General features: G+C 40.6%; 1 protein-coding gene across 2 annotated transcripts in view; it reads left to right on the top strand.

The window, feature by feature from the left end:
- Nucleotides 1-17209, top strand: part of rarga (retinoic acid receptor gamma a) — a 72600-nt gene extending 55391 nt beyond the window's left edge. For both annotated transcript variants that reach the window (XM_017707950.2, XM_017707951.2), the window contains 7 exons: nucleotides 3982-4130; nucleotides 6647-6788; nucleotides 8784-8947; nucleotides 10153-10329; nucleotides 10836-11040; nucleotides 12817-12975; nucleotides 14718-17209. In XM_017707950.2, coding sequence (XP_017563439.1) covers nucleotides 3982-4130; nucleotides 6647-6788; nucleotides 8784-8947; nucleotides 10153-10329; nucleotides 10836-11040; nucleotides 12817-12975; nucleotides 14718-15079 — 1358 coding nt within the window. In that variant the 3' untranslated portion in view covers nucleotides 15080-17209. The remainder of the gene's footprint in view (nucleotides 1-3981; nucleotides 4131-6646; nucleotides 6789-8783; nucleotides 8948-10152; nucleotides 10330-10835; nucleotides 11041-12816; nucleotides 12976-14717) is intronic.

The raw sequence follows: 17209 nt of genomic DNA, 5'->3' as shown, positions 1-17209 counted from the left end.
TATATTTATTTTAACAAAAAGGGTGGCACCAGTAGCCACAATGAACAGCCCGTTGATCACGTGCCTCCATGCATTGCGTCCAGGCTGTTCATCAAGCATTTTGTAGCACTCGTTCAATCTGCATTTATGTTGTGGAAGCAGCATGGGAAATGTTTTTGAGCTGTGAGTAAAATAGGGCCAGCATATGCATTTTATGTATATTACTTTTCCCATCATGTGCTGCGTTCTGTGTTTCTGGGGTGGAAAGTGTGCTAAATGTGGTTGACAGTGGCATTAGTGCAGTCCTGTTCAGCTGTGGCACTTGTGTACAAAGGCCTTTGAGAGAGGGGATTAGGAGTAAAATGATACTTAACAGGAAATGAGCAGTGGCTACTGATAACTTGACTGACCCCCCCCCACCAAACCTCTCCACCACTCATCCCGCCCCCAACCTATCCCTCCGTCAACTAGCAGCTAACATTGCTCGGCCTCCACAGATTGTCATGCAAATGGAGTCCTGGCCTCAGGCTCTGATAAGGAGGGTCTGGCATTTTCGCAAATGTGTGACGGGAGAGGGGAGGTGGGGGTCCAGTTGAAGACAGCCCATCCCATTGTGTGTCCAGGGAGAAGTGTTGAGCGAGCTTTGGGAAGGGTGTGTGAATGAGGTGTAAGAGAAGTCCTTTCTTTTTTCTTTTTTTCTTTTCTTTTTTTTTACGGCAGGAACCAGTTTGGGCTGTTGACGGACACTGATGGATTTTCAGCCCCGTGCCCCTCCTCTACTGTTTTCCCTCGCTCCTCTCTCTCTCTCTCTCTCTCTCTCTCTCTCTCTCTCTCTCTCTCTCTCTCTCTCTTTCTCTCTCCCCAGCCCATCAGATGGTGCCAGTCAGCAGCCATTTCTCGACGCCACCCACGATTTGGCCTTTTCCAAGCAGTTGTCAGCACCTGTCCTGAAGCCACTATATTGCCTCCATTGCTACATAAACGAACGGCTTCAGCCCAGAGTCGTTTTGTTACACTAACAAAATACAAAGTGTTCCAAACATGGTGCTGTTTTGATAACATACATGTTTTGTGACCTGCGCTTGATGTTACCAATGGTGTTAGTACCATAACATCCCCTTTGACATATGAAAGTCCTTATGTGCTACTGAAAATGTTGCTAAATGACTGATCATTTTCATCTTCCTTACACAATATGAGTTAAAAATTACATAACAGTTCATAACGATAGACCAATATTAGGTAATATTGTCATGTAATAAGTAAACTGAAACATGTACTGGTGCTTATTGACCTGTTCCTCTTTCTGCATTTCGGTGTTGGTTCAGAATCATGCTGCATACATTTCAGCTGTATTGTTACTTGCTACTTGATTTCAGTGATTGAGACTTCTTTGTCCAGTTTAATACAAATTTGACTTGACGTTTTGTTGGGTTTATTGACCTTTTGAAGAATCTGCTGTATCTTTATCTACCAGACGTTTCTCAGGTAGACTAGCAGTCTGCATTGGCTTTGGGTAACCATGGCCATGAACAGAGATGTTGTTTGTAAGCTTAGACCATTTGCCTCTCCCTGCCCCCATCCCTCATCTGTCCCTTTTTTGCTGTTTTCTATCAAATTCCTCCTTTTATGTCCCCTTTTCTTCTTTTGAAGTCTCCCAGCTCTTGTAAAAAGCCGAGCTGGTGCTTTGCCTGAACCCTGTGGTGTGTGCGAGAGAGGGGGTGTGTAGGTTAAGTTTAGGCTAGCCTCTGTGCTTTCCATTGACCATGGATGGGGGCTGGGAATGCAGTAAAAAGTTTGAATTTTAGAGCCTCCCTGTTTCTCGTTTTATGATTGGGCCCTTTTTTTTACTGGCCAGGGCTACAGCTGGTGGTGTGAATGGCTGCCCGAGGTGACTGAGCCCCTGTAAAGCCCCCGGCAGCCGGGCTGTGGCCTCTACCCCGGCCCTGAGAGCACCTTTATAGGCCAGGCTTACGAGCCTGGGCCTCTAGTAAAAACCGCCAGGGCCATACTTAGGAATTTAGGGCCAGGAAACAAGAGAAAAATAGGGTTTGTGTGTCAGGGGGCTGGCGGGAGGGTGGAAGGGGTGAAGTTTGAGGGTGACTGCAAGGTGAAAGTTGAAAGAATTGTTACTGTGGGGTCTTTGCACTCTGAGGAAAGTGTGGTACCTGTTTGCAGTTACGTATTTGTTACATGAACTTAAGACTGCTTCATGGGGGCCATGAGGACCATTTTGAGAACCACTGCCCTAAATAACCTGTCAATGGATGGCTTGTTAGAGAACCATTACACCTATACAGTCTTAAAATAAAGGTTCCTAAATGGTTCTTGGCTTGGACCTTTAATAAGTAAAGAACCATTATGTGGTGGTTCTTTAAAGTGTAAGAAGGTCCTTCTCAGATCTTTGCACATTTGGTTCAGAGACCATGCATTAAAGTGTTAATTAGGGAACTAAAAATGGTTCTTCTGCGCCATTGCTCAAGGGAACTTTAACACCTTTTGTCTATGAAGCCACACCTCAATTTCTCATAACTACATAACTTAAGTTATGTGCAAAAGTTTGAGTGCCCCTTATCCAATTACATGCTTTGTTGATTTTCCAATTGGATAAACGTACACATCCTGTATGGAGAACACACTTATGCACATTTTAATGCACAATTACTGTTTATTTGCTGAATTTAACATATTTGGGAGAAAAACACACAACAAGTGGTCTGTACAAAAGGCACATTTTATATTTTGTGTTTTTTCCAATATGTAAACTCTGCAGATAAATAGAAATCATTCACTAGCATTTGCATAAAAATGACATATTTAGGTTAGGATATGTTAGATTGATGTATTAGTTTCATAGCAGGTACAGCACAATACGTTTTAATAATAAGCTTAGTGTTCAGTGGGTTCAAGGGCTTAAGTAATTTGTCATAGTGTCTTGGGAAAGTCAAATGTCGCTTGTAGACAGTGAGTGTGTAATTCTGAGTATGTCTTGAAGGAGGGAAAGATATTCACCCCTTAAAGCTGAGTCAAACAGGAGACAGCCAGTCGGGTAAGAATGAGGAAGCCTCAGGCCTGCCACGCGGCCTGTAGCAGAGTGGAGCTACATGTCTTATCAGAACATCTGTCAGAGCTACTGCTTATCTGTCTCAGTGTTAAACTGTTTGTTTTTTTCCTCTCTTTCTGTCAATCAAGCCAAACTAATCCTCATGCAATCCAGCCCCCTGAGGAGAGGGCTGGCCAGGGGGGAGGTGTTGGGGGAAATGAATTCTACAGACATGTCACCCCCACTTAACCCCCACCAATCTGTCACCATTCACACAAAATACAGATGTAAATGAACAAACACCTATCCAACCTTGAGTCTTCTGCTTAAGGTTTTTTACTCTTACTCCAAATGTAGTCTATCTGCCAAGACATGTTTGGTGTTGAACGTTTTCTTCTTTAGTTTGTAGCTCACAAACAGTGGAGGCTTATACATGTAGGATTGTGCAAATTGCCAAATCATCATACACTTTCCTCAAACCGTGGTCTTACGTAATCTCAAAAAGACTTGCTTACGTGGCTTCTGACATTGTAATACATACTGTTACCTATAAAAATCAATAGTAGCACTTTTCTAGACTGAATTCTGTTCATTCTTTAATCCATTTTTCTAGATAACAGTATGGCATACAGTGTCAGAAATCACATAAGGAAGTCTATTTGAGATTACTCAGTGTATCTACGCAATTTAAGGCAAGGATGTGATGATTTGGCATTGATGCACAATGCTAAACTAATGGTTTTAAGCATCCATTACTTGTTAGATACAAAACTAAAGAAGCTCTTGCCTCTGTGTAATGAAATATAGAGGTCTCTGGCTATTAAGACTTGCATTTTACATAATCAGCTTCCAGAAATCAGCTTTCCGCTGCACACATTATTCCCACCCCTGCTTTGTTGATACTTTGGGATGATTGGACAATGTGCCCTTATGGATTTCTCTTTTCTCTGTCTTTCTAGCGGTGGAGACCCAGAGCACCAGCTCAGAGGAGATGGTTCCCAGCTCTCCATCTCCGCCTCCACCACCCCGTGTCTACAAGCCCTGCTTTGTGTGCCAAGACAAGTCATCAGGCTACCACTACGGGGTCAGCTCCTGTGAGGGCTGCAAGGTACAGACCCCAACTCCCCCTAGCATCGGCTTGGGAGGATACATTGGCACTTCAGTCTTACCACATATATATTAGATAATCACGTTAAGTCTTGTTGATTCCAATTTGACCGTTCTTATTCCATGACCATGTATCGGGTGTGTACCCGATCAAGACCATTCATAGTCACTGCCATAACAAAACCTCTGCTCCACATTGTCCACTTTAACATAATGAGATTGTATTCAAAGCAGTTTTGGATCATTTGTATTAGTTCATTCGTCGCGAGGTGTCCACACAATATGAAAGCCAGCTTGCATTTTCAAGCGGTTTAAAAATAGTTCTGACATTTTGATTAGAAAAGGACACTATGAAAGCGGCTCAAATCTGATTTAAAAAGAACAGTTAGTGCCACATTTAGGCAAAAAAAGTTTCTGACACTTTATCCTTGTGAGGTGAACGTAGCCGCTCAGTCTGAGTTGGTCTGGCACGAGTGAGAGAGAACAGCCTGACCCAATATAAGTACTTATGTGCACATTCCTCTGGAGTGTTACCAGTCCAAATAATGATTTCCTGGATATCAAAGGCCAGAATACAGTTACGATGTGACGCTTCCAGCTAGAAATCCAGAGTTCAAAAACATTGTCTAAGCCAAAGTACCAGAACCATGAAAACACAAAAACTGTGAGTAATGTAGAGCATGGGTGTCCAGGTCTGATCCTGGAGGAATCCAGTCAAGGAATAATCAAACTGTGCAGGACACTGGCCCTCCAGCACTGGAGTTGGACACTCCTGGTATATAGCAAGGTCACAATATATATGATGTAAAAACCTCTGCTTTCCGACATGGTAACTGTACAAGAGAAGGAAAAATGTAACTTTCATTGTCAGTTACTATAAAGAGTTTTTTCCCCCAATGTGATTTTGGATCACTTCTATTGCTCCATTCATCAAAATGTTTTCACACAATATAAAGGACAGATTGTCTTGTCAAAACATGAAAAAATGTAAAAAAAAAAATAAAAAAAGGAGATACAAGCAGTGAGTCTTATTTACTAACCAACCTTAAGGAGAATTATCTTCTTAAAACCTATTTTGGCAATTTTTATGCAAAGATTCTGACATTCACCGGTGTTTTCTTATTTGGGATTTGCTCTTAGGTAAGAACAGAATCTATGACACCCGAGCACAAAGGTGTGAACAATTCTGCGGTTTAGGAATATGTCATGAATCTGATGTAAACTTATTTCTTAGGATTTAAGAAAATTTAAGAAAAAACTTGTGAATGAGGCCCAATGGTGTGTATCTAGGCATTTTGCTTTCCTGAGGTTTCAAAACAAGTTATAAAGGACAAAATGCACCAGTAATGTCATGTTTGAAAAAGAAGAACTAAGAGTAAAATGATTTAGTTAAATTCAGTGTTTCCAAAAATAAGCTATTTGAGAAGAAACAAGGAAAAATGACTTTAATGGTATAATAGTATAATGGTATAATGAGTTGGCTGCTGTCAAGGTCGAAGCCATAACACCCACAGTGGGATGGCCAGGTTACATCCTGGAAACAAAAGAGAGCTACATTGATAAAATAACATAAAAAAGTGGGGCATTGAATAAATTCTGTGTTCTGATTCTGCTCATAATTCCACGTAAATAAAATATGAAATCAGGGAAGTTATTGCCAAAAGCGTAAGACAAAACAGTGTGAGGTGATGTGCTTTATTCAGTCATGAGAACATTAATTTTATGTAAAACATTAAAATAGAAGGACCACAGTTACTTATTTAGACTTCCCTTGAGTTACTCACAAGTCTGATATGAAATCTAGCCAGCCAAAGTATAAGATAACAGTATGGGTGAACAGGCTGACCTAGCTTTAGCACGCACTTGTTCCTCTTAGCGCTCGATTTCCCTCAGATGGAATCTAGCTCACAGCATGTGCACTTTGAGTAGTTAATACACATTACCATCAGATAACCTAATAATGCAGTACTGCTGAAAGGATACAGCACAAAACTGAGTGAATTGCATTAATGTGGTCAGAAAACAGTTCTATGAAAGTTAACAAAATAATGCTCTTTAGTGGTTAAAATACTTTTAAATATAATTTTCACTCTCACAACACTCATAAGTGTTTTTGAATGTTGCGTGAACAGCATGTTTCATTCGCTGTAGAAATTCTAGTTTCTACTTTTAATCTTAATATGATCCACATTAGGCACAACATATAACAAGCCAATAGACTGTATATTAGTGTAGAGGTTTATTTGTATACTTACTATGTTCTCCTAATGTTCACTCTTAAAAAAGATGGTGCTTCAAGTGTTCTTTAGTAAAGAACATCGTTCTATATGGAACCAAGACCACATAAAGAACCCTTCGCATGATTAAAGGGTTCATTGCATCATGAAAGGGTTCTTTTGATTGATGGAGAATATACTAAAGTACCTTTTTGGGAAGGATGCTATATAGTACCAAAAATGGTTCTTAAACAATATTAAACAATCTCTCTCTCTCTCTCTCTCTCTCTCTCTCTCACAGGGCTTCTTTCGGCGCAGCATCCAGAAGAATATGGTGTACACCTGCCACCGAGACAAGAACTGCCAGATCAACAAGGTCACGCGCAACCGCTGCCAGTACTGCCGCCTGCAGAAGTGCTTCGAGGTTGGCATGTCCAAGGAAGGTGAGGCGGGTGGCTGGCATGTGGGCCGTCTGGCACAGCGCTCACAGACAGACATACTGACACACATGCTCTGAAATTGAGCCATGAAGACTAGAGCACAGATCCAAACAGAAATAGAGAGCAAGCAAGCTTGCAGACAGCATACCTAAAAACCCATCAGTGTCGACCACCAATTAGTGTTACTTTCATTAAGTCATTTCACTTCAAACGTATCCTGAATGTTCTTCATGTAATAGAAGCGGCTTAGAAAATGGATGGATGGATTATATTCAGTTTTTTATTAGTGTTTATTATGGGACAAATTTAGTTATGGCCAACAAGGCTGGTGAAAATATGATTGGTAGCTAATATAATTAGCTATGGTAATTCAGCTAATATCAGGCTAATATTAATAATAATCCATGAGGGCTCATGCAAGCACACATACATACACACAAACTAACTGCTTTTCCTAAGTGGAAAAATGTAAACACATCGTCTACAGAGATCTGCGCATTTTAATGCATAATTACTACAGCTGAATTGAACAGATTGGGAGGGGGTCATTTGGCACATTTTAGATTTTATGTTTTGTCGTTTTACAGTACATAGAAATCGTGCACTGATATTTGCATAAAAATGGCGTACTTAAGTTTGTTCCCAGCAAGAATGGGTTAACTTGTTTCCACAAAGTGTGTAATTTGACCTGGGATGTTCAAACGTCACACAGATGTTCAGTGGTAATAGTTGCCAAATTAAAAAGCTGCACATTTTTAAGTGGACATATGCAAATCCTTGTGGTCTCCTAAAGCATATATGGGCATGCTGTATTGAATATGTGATGCTCAGAGAAGTAGAGTAAAAAAGTGAGAAAGAATGGGAAAGTCACAGCATTAAGCAGCATTATCACGCTTTTTAAGCAAGCCCTTCCCCGCTTGGATCAATCTGTCAGCGTTTGGTGTGATTTTTTTTCTTTTCTTTTCATTGGTAGCCCTTCCTAAAGCGTCTTTATGACCCTGGCATTAACAGATTTGTGGCATGGCAAAGACAATAGTGCCAAGTTGAAAGGCTGCAGGCTGGCCATGTGTTTGTTCACTTGCCAGGGTCACGGCAGTGATCTCACCAGGAGAGTGGCACATTGGCCCTCTATGTGTCCGCGGGGACATGTATGTGTGTGTTTATATGTGCGGGATGTGTGTAGAGACCGGGATCACATTGTGCCTTTGCTATTACTGGATATCCTGAGAGGAAGGAAAGAATGGGAGGGAGGAGGGGGGGGCGGGTAAAGAGGGACATGCCTGGCAATGTGGACATGTGATCCTCTGAGTCAGACATATATTACGATAAGCTGTTCCCAGATCAGTTTCCATCTACGCTGTTGATGTTTGCTTCATGTTTACTCCCTGGGTTTGTACGGCTGATCCTGCTATTAAAAGAAGAGTTTGGTGAGCAGTCAAATGTACACAGTAGTCACAAGCTTATGCCCCACCATGGCATCCCGCTCAACATGGGACAGAATACAATGGGGCTGCTACTGTTTTTAGCTATGCTACGTACTTTCGTCCATTCTGAAAAGCAACAGTACGTTTTGCAGCGTCAGAAACCGCATTAAGAAGTCTATGAGATTATTTAACAACGATGCGGTTGAACGCAGGTGTGTGATAATAAGCATGCAGTTTCGCACAGTGCTAATTAGTGTAGTCTAAGCTTTGATTACTCGTCAGCTAATTTAGCCTTGTAGCTCCAGTGTAAATAATAAGAAGCAAACTTTGGACACAAAACCACAAAACATTTCTTGGCTGACCAGCTTCATTTGGGCTTAGGGGAAAATACTGAAAGCTTTTCTGCCAAACTATCTTTCCAAGAGTGACTCATTTTAGGACATTTCCCTGGCTTGTCCTTTAGCAAAGATTCACCAGAGTGCATTCCAGCCGCTAAGATAATAGCTTGGCAATGGTACGGTGAGCCTGATTCATGGCAAGGGTGTTGACTTGACTGTCTGTATATGACCCTCAGCCGTGCGGAACGACCGCAATAAGAAGAGGAAGGACGTGAAGGAGGAGGTGGTGCCAGTGGAAAGCTATGAGCTGAGTGGAGAACTGGAGGAGTTGGTCAACAAAGTGAGCAAAGCTCACCAGGAGACCTGCCCCTCACTGTGCCAGCTGGGAAAATACACCACAGTGAGTTAAACCACACAGCAAATAGTCACGTGCGCAAATGTGTACACTTGGAACTCACTAGCATTAGAGATGCCACATACATGATACCCAGTAGTATCAGCAGAAAATGCTGGACATAAATAATCAGATTTTTTGTGCTGCAAACCTAAACATCACAGAATTGCTTGTAACGCAGTATATTGTAAAGTGAAGGAAAGCAGTTCACACAATAGTGGCACTCCTGGAAAGACTAGCAAAGACCAGCATGCATTCCATTCCCTGATTTGTGGTTCTCTGGTGCTGGTCACCTAGCATGAACATACTGGTTGACCAGAATACCAACATATGCTAGATTTTGCTGGTGATCAGCATATTAACTTGTATTGCTGTTGATAAGCATACCAGCATCCAGACCACACCATATGCTGTAGCCACCCATAGCCTAGAATTAGAATTAGAATAATTACCAGGCTTGCCAAGTGATTTAATTCTAGAACAAACCGAAATAACACAGAATTGCTTGTAATTGCTTGTAAAGAATGCAGCAGGGTGTATAGGTATAGCAGGTCACATGGTAACAAGTGGAGTAATAGAATTACATTTTTTATTTTACATAGTCTTAATTTCACATCATTGTAACTGCGATAACTGATTTTTTTCGGGGTTATTTCGTGAAAGGCTTAAACAGAAAAAATCTGCGGTAAGTCATGTTGCTGGCTGTGTGTTTCCTACTGTGAGGTACTCTAAGGTTTGGGTAGCTTGAGCATGATAACCTACTTTTGGACACTTGTCTTAACCGGGCGTCAGTTAAAAATAGCTCATTTAAAGCTTAGTGTTTTTTGTTTCTTTCAAGACAGATCTGCGTTGGTGTCAGGGTATACTCTAGATTCAGAAAAGGAAAAAGTTGTATTGTGTCTCTAACTAGGACAATCATTTTTAACAAGGTTTTGTAGTGCAGAGAGGCAGTGAGTTAAGCTTTATAGCTTTATGCATGCAGTAATATTAGTATTTCTTTGGCCCTAAATTTAGCAGGCCTTATCATGCACCTAAATTAAACTGCATAACTGCTTATGTTATGTGCATACAAATGTGTCTCTTGGGCTTTTGAACATTCACTCAGCCGCTCCTCATCTCTCTCTCTCTCTCTCTCTCTCTCTCTCTCTCTCTCTCTCTCTCTCTCTCTCTCTCTCTCTCTCTCTCTCTGCTCTCTGCTCTCTGTCTGTCAGAATTCTAGCTCAGATCACCGCGTGCAGCTGGATCTAGGGCTGTGGGATAAGTTCAGTGAGCTTTCCACCAAGTGCATCATCAAGATTGTGGAGTTTGCTAAGCGCCTCCCTGGCTTCACAACTCTAACCATCGCTGACCAGATCACCCTCCTCAAATCTGCCTGCCTGGACATCCTGGTAACTTTAACTTGGCTGTTAAAGTCGCAATGCTTATAGTTGTAATTAAGTAATGAAATAGCGTGTAAAAACACAAAGAGTACTGTGCAAAAGTCTTGTGCAAAAAAAGATTTTTCATGGCTGCTTAGTCTCAGACAGTGTGCTTGTTATAGTAAAACACTACATAACATAATATATAAGTTAGTGATGTGAGCTGGTTAGAAGAACAAAGATTTGGTTTCTCTTCTGCTCCTTACAGCTCCAATCATTGCATGGATTTATTCAATTCCACCACCACCAGTACTCCTGATTTAATAATGTATAATTTAATGATGAAATATTGTTCAGCCAAACCAGAAAAAAGTACCTTAAATGTAAATTAACATAAGAAACATTAACATTTTCTTCCAAGTAATTTTGGGCCATTTCTGTTCGCCCATTTGTTATGAAATGTTTCAAATAAGGTTTTGATATGACAGTAACGTGTGACTCCTTTTCATAACCGTCGACTGTTATGACTGTGTCAGATGCTGCGGATCTGCACGCGTTACACACCGGAGCAGGACACCATGACATTCTCAGATGGGCTCACCTTGAACCGTACACAGATGCATAACGCAGGCTTTGGTCCACTCACTGACCTGGTGTTCGCCTTCGCCGGGCAGCTGCTGCCGCTGGAGATGGATGACACAGAGACAGGCCTCCTCAGCGCCATCTGTCTGATCTGTGGAGGTACTGCACCTTGTTTTAATATTGTGACAGTGCTGCACTCTGCTGGTAGGACCTAGAAAGAACAGCAGGGGTTTAGTGTCATTCACAAAAGACTAAGACCTATAGTTGCTGGTTTAGATACACTGCCCTTCAAAAGTTTGGGGACACCATGCTGCTCAGAATGTTTCAATAGGGCGAGCGTGTTTTCTTTACTGGTATTCAATATAGCTTCTTGAACCTGATGTTTAGATCTTGCCATTTTTCTTCGCGAAACAGCTTAACTGAAGGAACAATAGTGCTACCTTGAGAATACTGCTGAAAGCATACACATTTAATCCCCTGTTGTCAAAAAACCTCCTTTGCACTAAAAGACATTCAACGTGTCCTTTTAACAATTCTTTGGTGAAGAAAACTGTTAAAGAAAACTGCAGATAGAATCCCCACTGAATCGATGAAAGCACATATGTCTGATTTAATTATATCTCCAAGGCTAAATCCGAAAAGTTCAATGAAACTTCTGTTCTTCTTCACTTTCTTAAGTTTGCTTGATACTCTTGTGGTTCCACATGCTAGTCAGCTCTGCTAAGATATTTCATGAGGCCTTGGGCTACAGGTCAGGCAGGTTCAAGGAGAGCCTGGAGGAAAGGATGTTTCAGATGCAGCCCTGTCAAAACTGTCAACAGTGATGACTACATGTTGACAATTTTGGAAAACACTTATATTTTGATAACATCCTTATTTATTTCCCAGCACTGCTGTAACCAAAAAACTAAATATGCTCTGTACTTTTACTGAATTTTGCTATGAACAGACTGCTTAGAACATTTTTAGTTAATTCCGCAGTACCTCTCATTACCACTAGTTGTCAGTAATTCCCATTCCTCCCACAAAATAACAAAAAAAAGTAACAACGAAGTTCTGTGCCTTGTCATACCAGATGCTGACTTTGGCCAAAAACATATTTAGAGCTGGTGTTCAAGCCAAAGATGAGCACAGTAAATTAAAGAAATCAGTACTGATTATATTAGTAATGTTTGTAATTATTTAGAGGTGAAAGGTTTGTTTAGGCTTTGAGGTCTACTACTATATACCTTATACTATACATCTTATGTATATAGTTTTTCATTTTTAAAAGTTTTAGGTTCTGGTTTGGACCAAAACATGACTGATCAACTTTTATACTTCATTTGGTTACTTAAGGATTCTACTAGAATTCAAGAGTACTTTGAAAAAATCCGTAAAATGTCCAAGGTTCTTAAAATAATGCCTTTAAGTCTAGGAACTAGACCAAAGGGTCTTGAGTGCTTACTCAAACTAAAAGGAGCTAAAGTGTGGTTCTTAATGGAATCCAGTAAGTTAGTTAGAAGTTCCTGCAATAGCTTTTTCTCATTCATCCATTAACTCCATTATATGGGAAAGTTCTATTGGATATTTGAGGCACCTTTTGGTTTTAATGCACTAATAAATTTAATGTAATAAAAATGGTCATAATGCGTAGCCTTTCAAAGATTCCAGAATACTTTGGAAAAGATTAACTAGGAGGCCTTTAAAAAGAAAACATATACACGTTTATATATAAACACTACATAAATTGATTAAATAAATGGATCTATTGGTTTCTTACTGAGAAAGACCTAGTTTAAAATAGGTATAATCAACAAATTGCTAGTTGCCAGATCTTTGAGAAGGATACGTTTTAATCAATAATCTTTTTTTTTTTTTAATTGAGCAGTCAAGAATAACCAAGAAATCTTGAGACCTCTGCAGTATATTAATGCTCTCCCTGTCTCTGTGCAGACCGTATGGATTTGGAGGAGCCTCAGCGTGTCGACCGTCTGCAGGAGCCGTTGCTGGAGGCACTGAAAATTTATGCCCGTCGCCGCCGGCCCAACAAGCCCCACATGTTCCCCCGCATGCTGATGAAGATAACTGACTTACGAGGCATCAGCACCAAAGGTCAGTCCACCTGCAGTGGACGCAGATGTTCAGTCCAGTTTAGTTTTTGGCTTTTAGAAATGCCAAATCCATATAAACCTGATTATAAGCTAAAAACATTTAGACTTTAAACACAGTAACAGAATGCCTAATGTAGATTTAAGTATTATAAACTGGACTCCAACCTCTTTTGGTTTCTTTGTTTTATTCAGTACTTTGAGTGTTTTGGAAAGAACGTAAATTGATACATTTTATACCGTAAGCATTTGCCAATGAATCAGCTTTTACATGAATGACAGGACAACATTCTCTTGTATATTTTCTGTTGACATTCTAATCATTTGCTGAATTCCAGATGTTTCAAATATTTTGGGAACAGCAAAAAGTTATTAAATAATCAGTAATACACTGTATAAATTGAGCAGTCTATTGACTAGACCACATTCTTTTGTTGATGTTCTGTTATCATGTGTAGATGTCTTCTGATGGGGCAACAGATACCTCTGTAGTTAGTGCAGAGCTATTGTGCTGTGCCTGATTTCTCAGAAATGTTTTAGCACAGCAGCTATAGTTACATAGTAGTGCAATCTGAGGTGAGGTGCGTGCAAGTGCTGCATTGTGTGAAGGAGCAGCAAATATCAGTAGCTGTTTAAAACTCTTCGTAGGCGGATGATGGCATTTCATTAAACACCGCCCCTTCAATATAACAATGCTATAACATGTTTTTTGGAAAATGTAATCTAGCTTGATTTATTGGATCATTCATCACAGTTTATTAAGTCTAGACTTAGGATGCGTTAGTATTTTTGTCTCCAATCCAAATGAAGTCCATGTTGAATTGATTTGCAAGTTTGGGCTGTGCCTTCAACTTATGGTGGTAGTATCAGTGGAGACTGTCTGAGGGAAGAAAGAGAACTTTGGCTGGAGATCTTGGTGGGGATTGTGAATACCTTACATTTCTCATGATGAAGTTGAGATGGGAATATATACAGCATTAGATTGGTAGGAGTAGGGGGTTCAGGCATGGTCCTGCCCCTGAATTCCAGTTATTAAGTTGTTCAGTAACTCCATGGATCTACTGCTTTTTGGTTTGATCCAGTATTTGTTTTTCTATGGATAACAGTGCACACTTTAAGTAAATTAAAGTTTGCAAAACCATTCTAATTTAGATAAAATATGCCAGGCTGTTACAAATATAAAATCTGCTTTATAGACTGATTTTATTGGAAATGGCCATTTTATAGAGCATTGAGTATGCTGCTTTATTGTTACAATGTGTAATAACCACACTGTCAAAATCTATGGGTGACTAGTTTTATCATGCTTTGGCAGTTTAAATAGCTGCAGTCTAAATACTGGCATTGCAGATATTACAAGTGGCTCTAGTGCTGTTTCCATTTTCTACTTTAAAATAGTTCCGCAGACATTTAGACCACTTGTTTACTTTTTAAAATGAATGTCTGTTTATGTCTGCTCTACAGCTGTTAAATTACAGCTTATAGCTGTTACAAACCCAATAAAATAAGCTTGATCAGCTCTGATTACTTCTGATTAGTTGCTTAAAGTAGACCCTTCCAACTTAAAAGATTCTCCTGGCAATGTAGTGTGTGACAAGACTGTAGTTGAGTAAAATAGCCTTTAAAAAGAATTGGAATTACCTTTAAAATATGCCCCTTGTTTACCACACCAATCTGTCAGATTGGAGTGGACATTTCTAGATTAGACCCACCCACCTTAAATGGCTTTTATCGAATTTGTTCTAGGAGCGGAAAGGGCAGTCACACTGAAGATGGAGATTCCAGGGCCCATGCCCCCTCTCATTCGAGAGATGCTGGAGAACCCCGAAGCGTTCGAGGAGCAGCCTGAAGCTAGCGAGAGCAAAGCCGAACCCCCTGCCCCGCCGGCCCCACCAGCCCCGCTGCTGACCATGAAGACGGAGCGTGAGGACGAGGACGACAGCTGGGCCAACGAGAACGGCAGCGAGCCGTCACCGGAGGAGGAAGACGACGATGATGATGATGTGGAGGAGGAGAGGGAGACAGACAGTGATGGAGAGGCCTGGGGTGGTCAGGAATCCAATGTCCAGGACATGTCCAGAAAGAGCCATGGGGGGAGAGCCCAGTGAGCAGGCTTTTGTCCATACACACACACCTCATACCAACAATCCTCCCTTCGACACCTTAATCCCCCCTGGCCCGCCTCCTTTTTACCCCCACTCACAACAATCTGCCCTCAGCGGAGGGCAAACATAGAGCCTTATCAATTCAGCCGCCTATAACTCAGGCCTCACGGTCAGCGGTGAGAGACACACTCAGTCAGAGACTTAAAAGATGCACGCCTCTTCTCAGGAACTGTCTTCAAAGGGCAAAGAGGGAAGACGCGAGACTTAAACAACTGAATTTCTAGACAAAACAGCAGTCGCTTTTTTTTATACTATCTCGTTTGTATTGAAAATAAAGGAGCAGCCAAACCTACAGAAGCCAACGTGAAACATTCAGCTGTCAACAGGTTCAAAGTCATATTTCTCCAGAACACTGCAAGGAAAAAGAAAAGAAAGAACTAACGCTTTCTTGTTGTTCTTGATGCATTTTGTTTTGACTTTTTCAGCCTTGATATAGTTCTCTTTACTTTTACATTTTATGAATAAGCCCATACATATCTATATACCTTTATATTTTGTCGTCTTTGTATACTATTTCTTCAGTTATGTATTGTTTTGGATAGCTTTCCCAAGGAGAAACCGAGAGAGAGATAATCGAATGACTATAAACTGGCAGACCTCTACTGAGTCTCTACCCAGTCTTTTTGGCTGGGTTTTTGGGCACTTTGGCTCATTGTAGACGTCGACGATAATCAATTCGATAGCAAAATCTCAACTCCCAGTTGGCTGATCCATGTGTTTTCAGGATTGGCATTATGGGTATTAGTTCTGGTTGTGACAAACACAGCATCTTTCCTGCCAATCGAATATTATATTTTGTGCCAAAGCATGCAGTTTGTAAAGTGGGAAGAGAGTTGAAGCTCTTAAGCCAAACTCTAGAGAGGAAAAATGTCAGTTCATAACTAATGCAGGCCTTGTCCTAATAATTGACCTATCAATGCTCCACCCACAAATCCATTCTTTTGCAGCTACTGTTGAGGCTTTACAAAAGGACAAAATAATGAGGAATTGTAGCACATAACTTGCTCTTTTTTCGTGGTGTGATCTCACCCTGCCTTACAGCTACAGCAATTATCTCTGATTAAATAATTTCTTAATAGGGACATTGTGTGGCTTACTATTCACTGGGATTATGGATTTCCACCTCCATTGCTGTCACCAAGTAGTTTGACTTTATTGGCAGGCTGTTGTTTGAGGCAACATATTATGACACTGTCTGTTTTTGTTATGATGTCTGTACATCTGGCAAATATCATGAGGAAAATGTTGCCGGGAAAGAAAATGTTGCCAACCCTCCTACTGAACATTTACCTTCCTGTAGGCTCATCCTTAATGTCATCAAGGATTCTGAAGGCAATAATTAGATGGATCTGCAAGAAGGTAGATCTCACGGAGCAGGGTTGGTGACCACTTCAGCCATTCTGTAGTAGTCGGCATTGAAGACGTAACTAGCTAGTAATGTTACATTTTTTTCTTAGCCTAGTAGGGCACTATAATTTGTCATAACATTGAAATTTTGTCCCATAAAGCTTGTTCACCCTCATTTTGTCCCACAAAACATGTTAAATTTCACATTTAGTCCCACAAGTCGTGTTCAACCTTGATATTTTGTCTTGTACAGCTTGTTGAACCTTGATTTTTGTCCCATTTTTGTCCGATTTTTTTTCCACCTCACAAGAGTACATATCTACGAAAGCTTGTGGGCGGAGCATAGATAGATCAATTGTTCTAGTTGTTTCAGGCTAATCCCGCTTTGTTCAGAGTGCTCAGGGGGAGGTCTGCTATTGGCCATATATGTAGCACTTCAATAATGCTGTTGTAAAACATGGCAAACTTGGTGCTGACTGGTGTACTTATCATACAGAGCCTGGGGATTCCAGTTTAGCAAGACACCATCCTTCAGATCAGGTGCTTAGCTTTGCTAAGATCCAGGTGACTTAGTGACTCTCGCTCTCACTGATGTGCTTAAAAATCACATAGCCACATCTAATTCCCACACTTGGAAAGCACATATCCTGCATGTTAACAGAACTCTTCATATATATATATATATATATATATATATATATATATATATATATATATATATATATA

Source organism: Pygocentrus nattereri, chromosome 9 (genome assembly GCF_015220715.1).
Source record: "Pygocentrus nattereri isolate fPygNat1 chromosome 9, fPygNat1.pri, whole genome shotgun sequence".
Lineage (NCBI taxonomy): Eukaryota > Metazoa > Chordata > Actinopteri > Characiformes > Serrasalmidae > Pygocentrus > Pygocentrus nattereri.
Note: the sequence above shows the minus strand (reverse complement) of the source record. Positions and strands in the feature narration are given on the sequence as shown.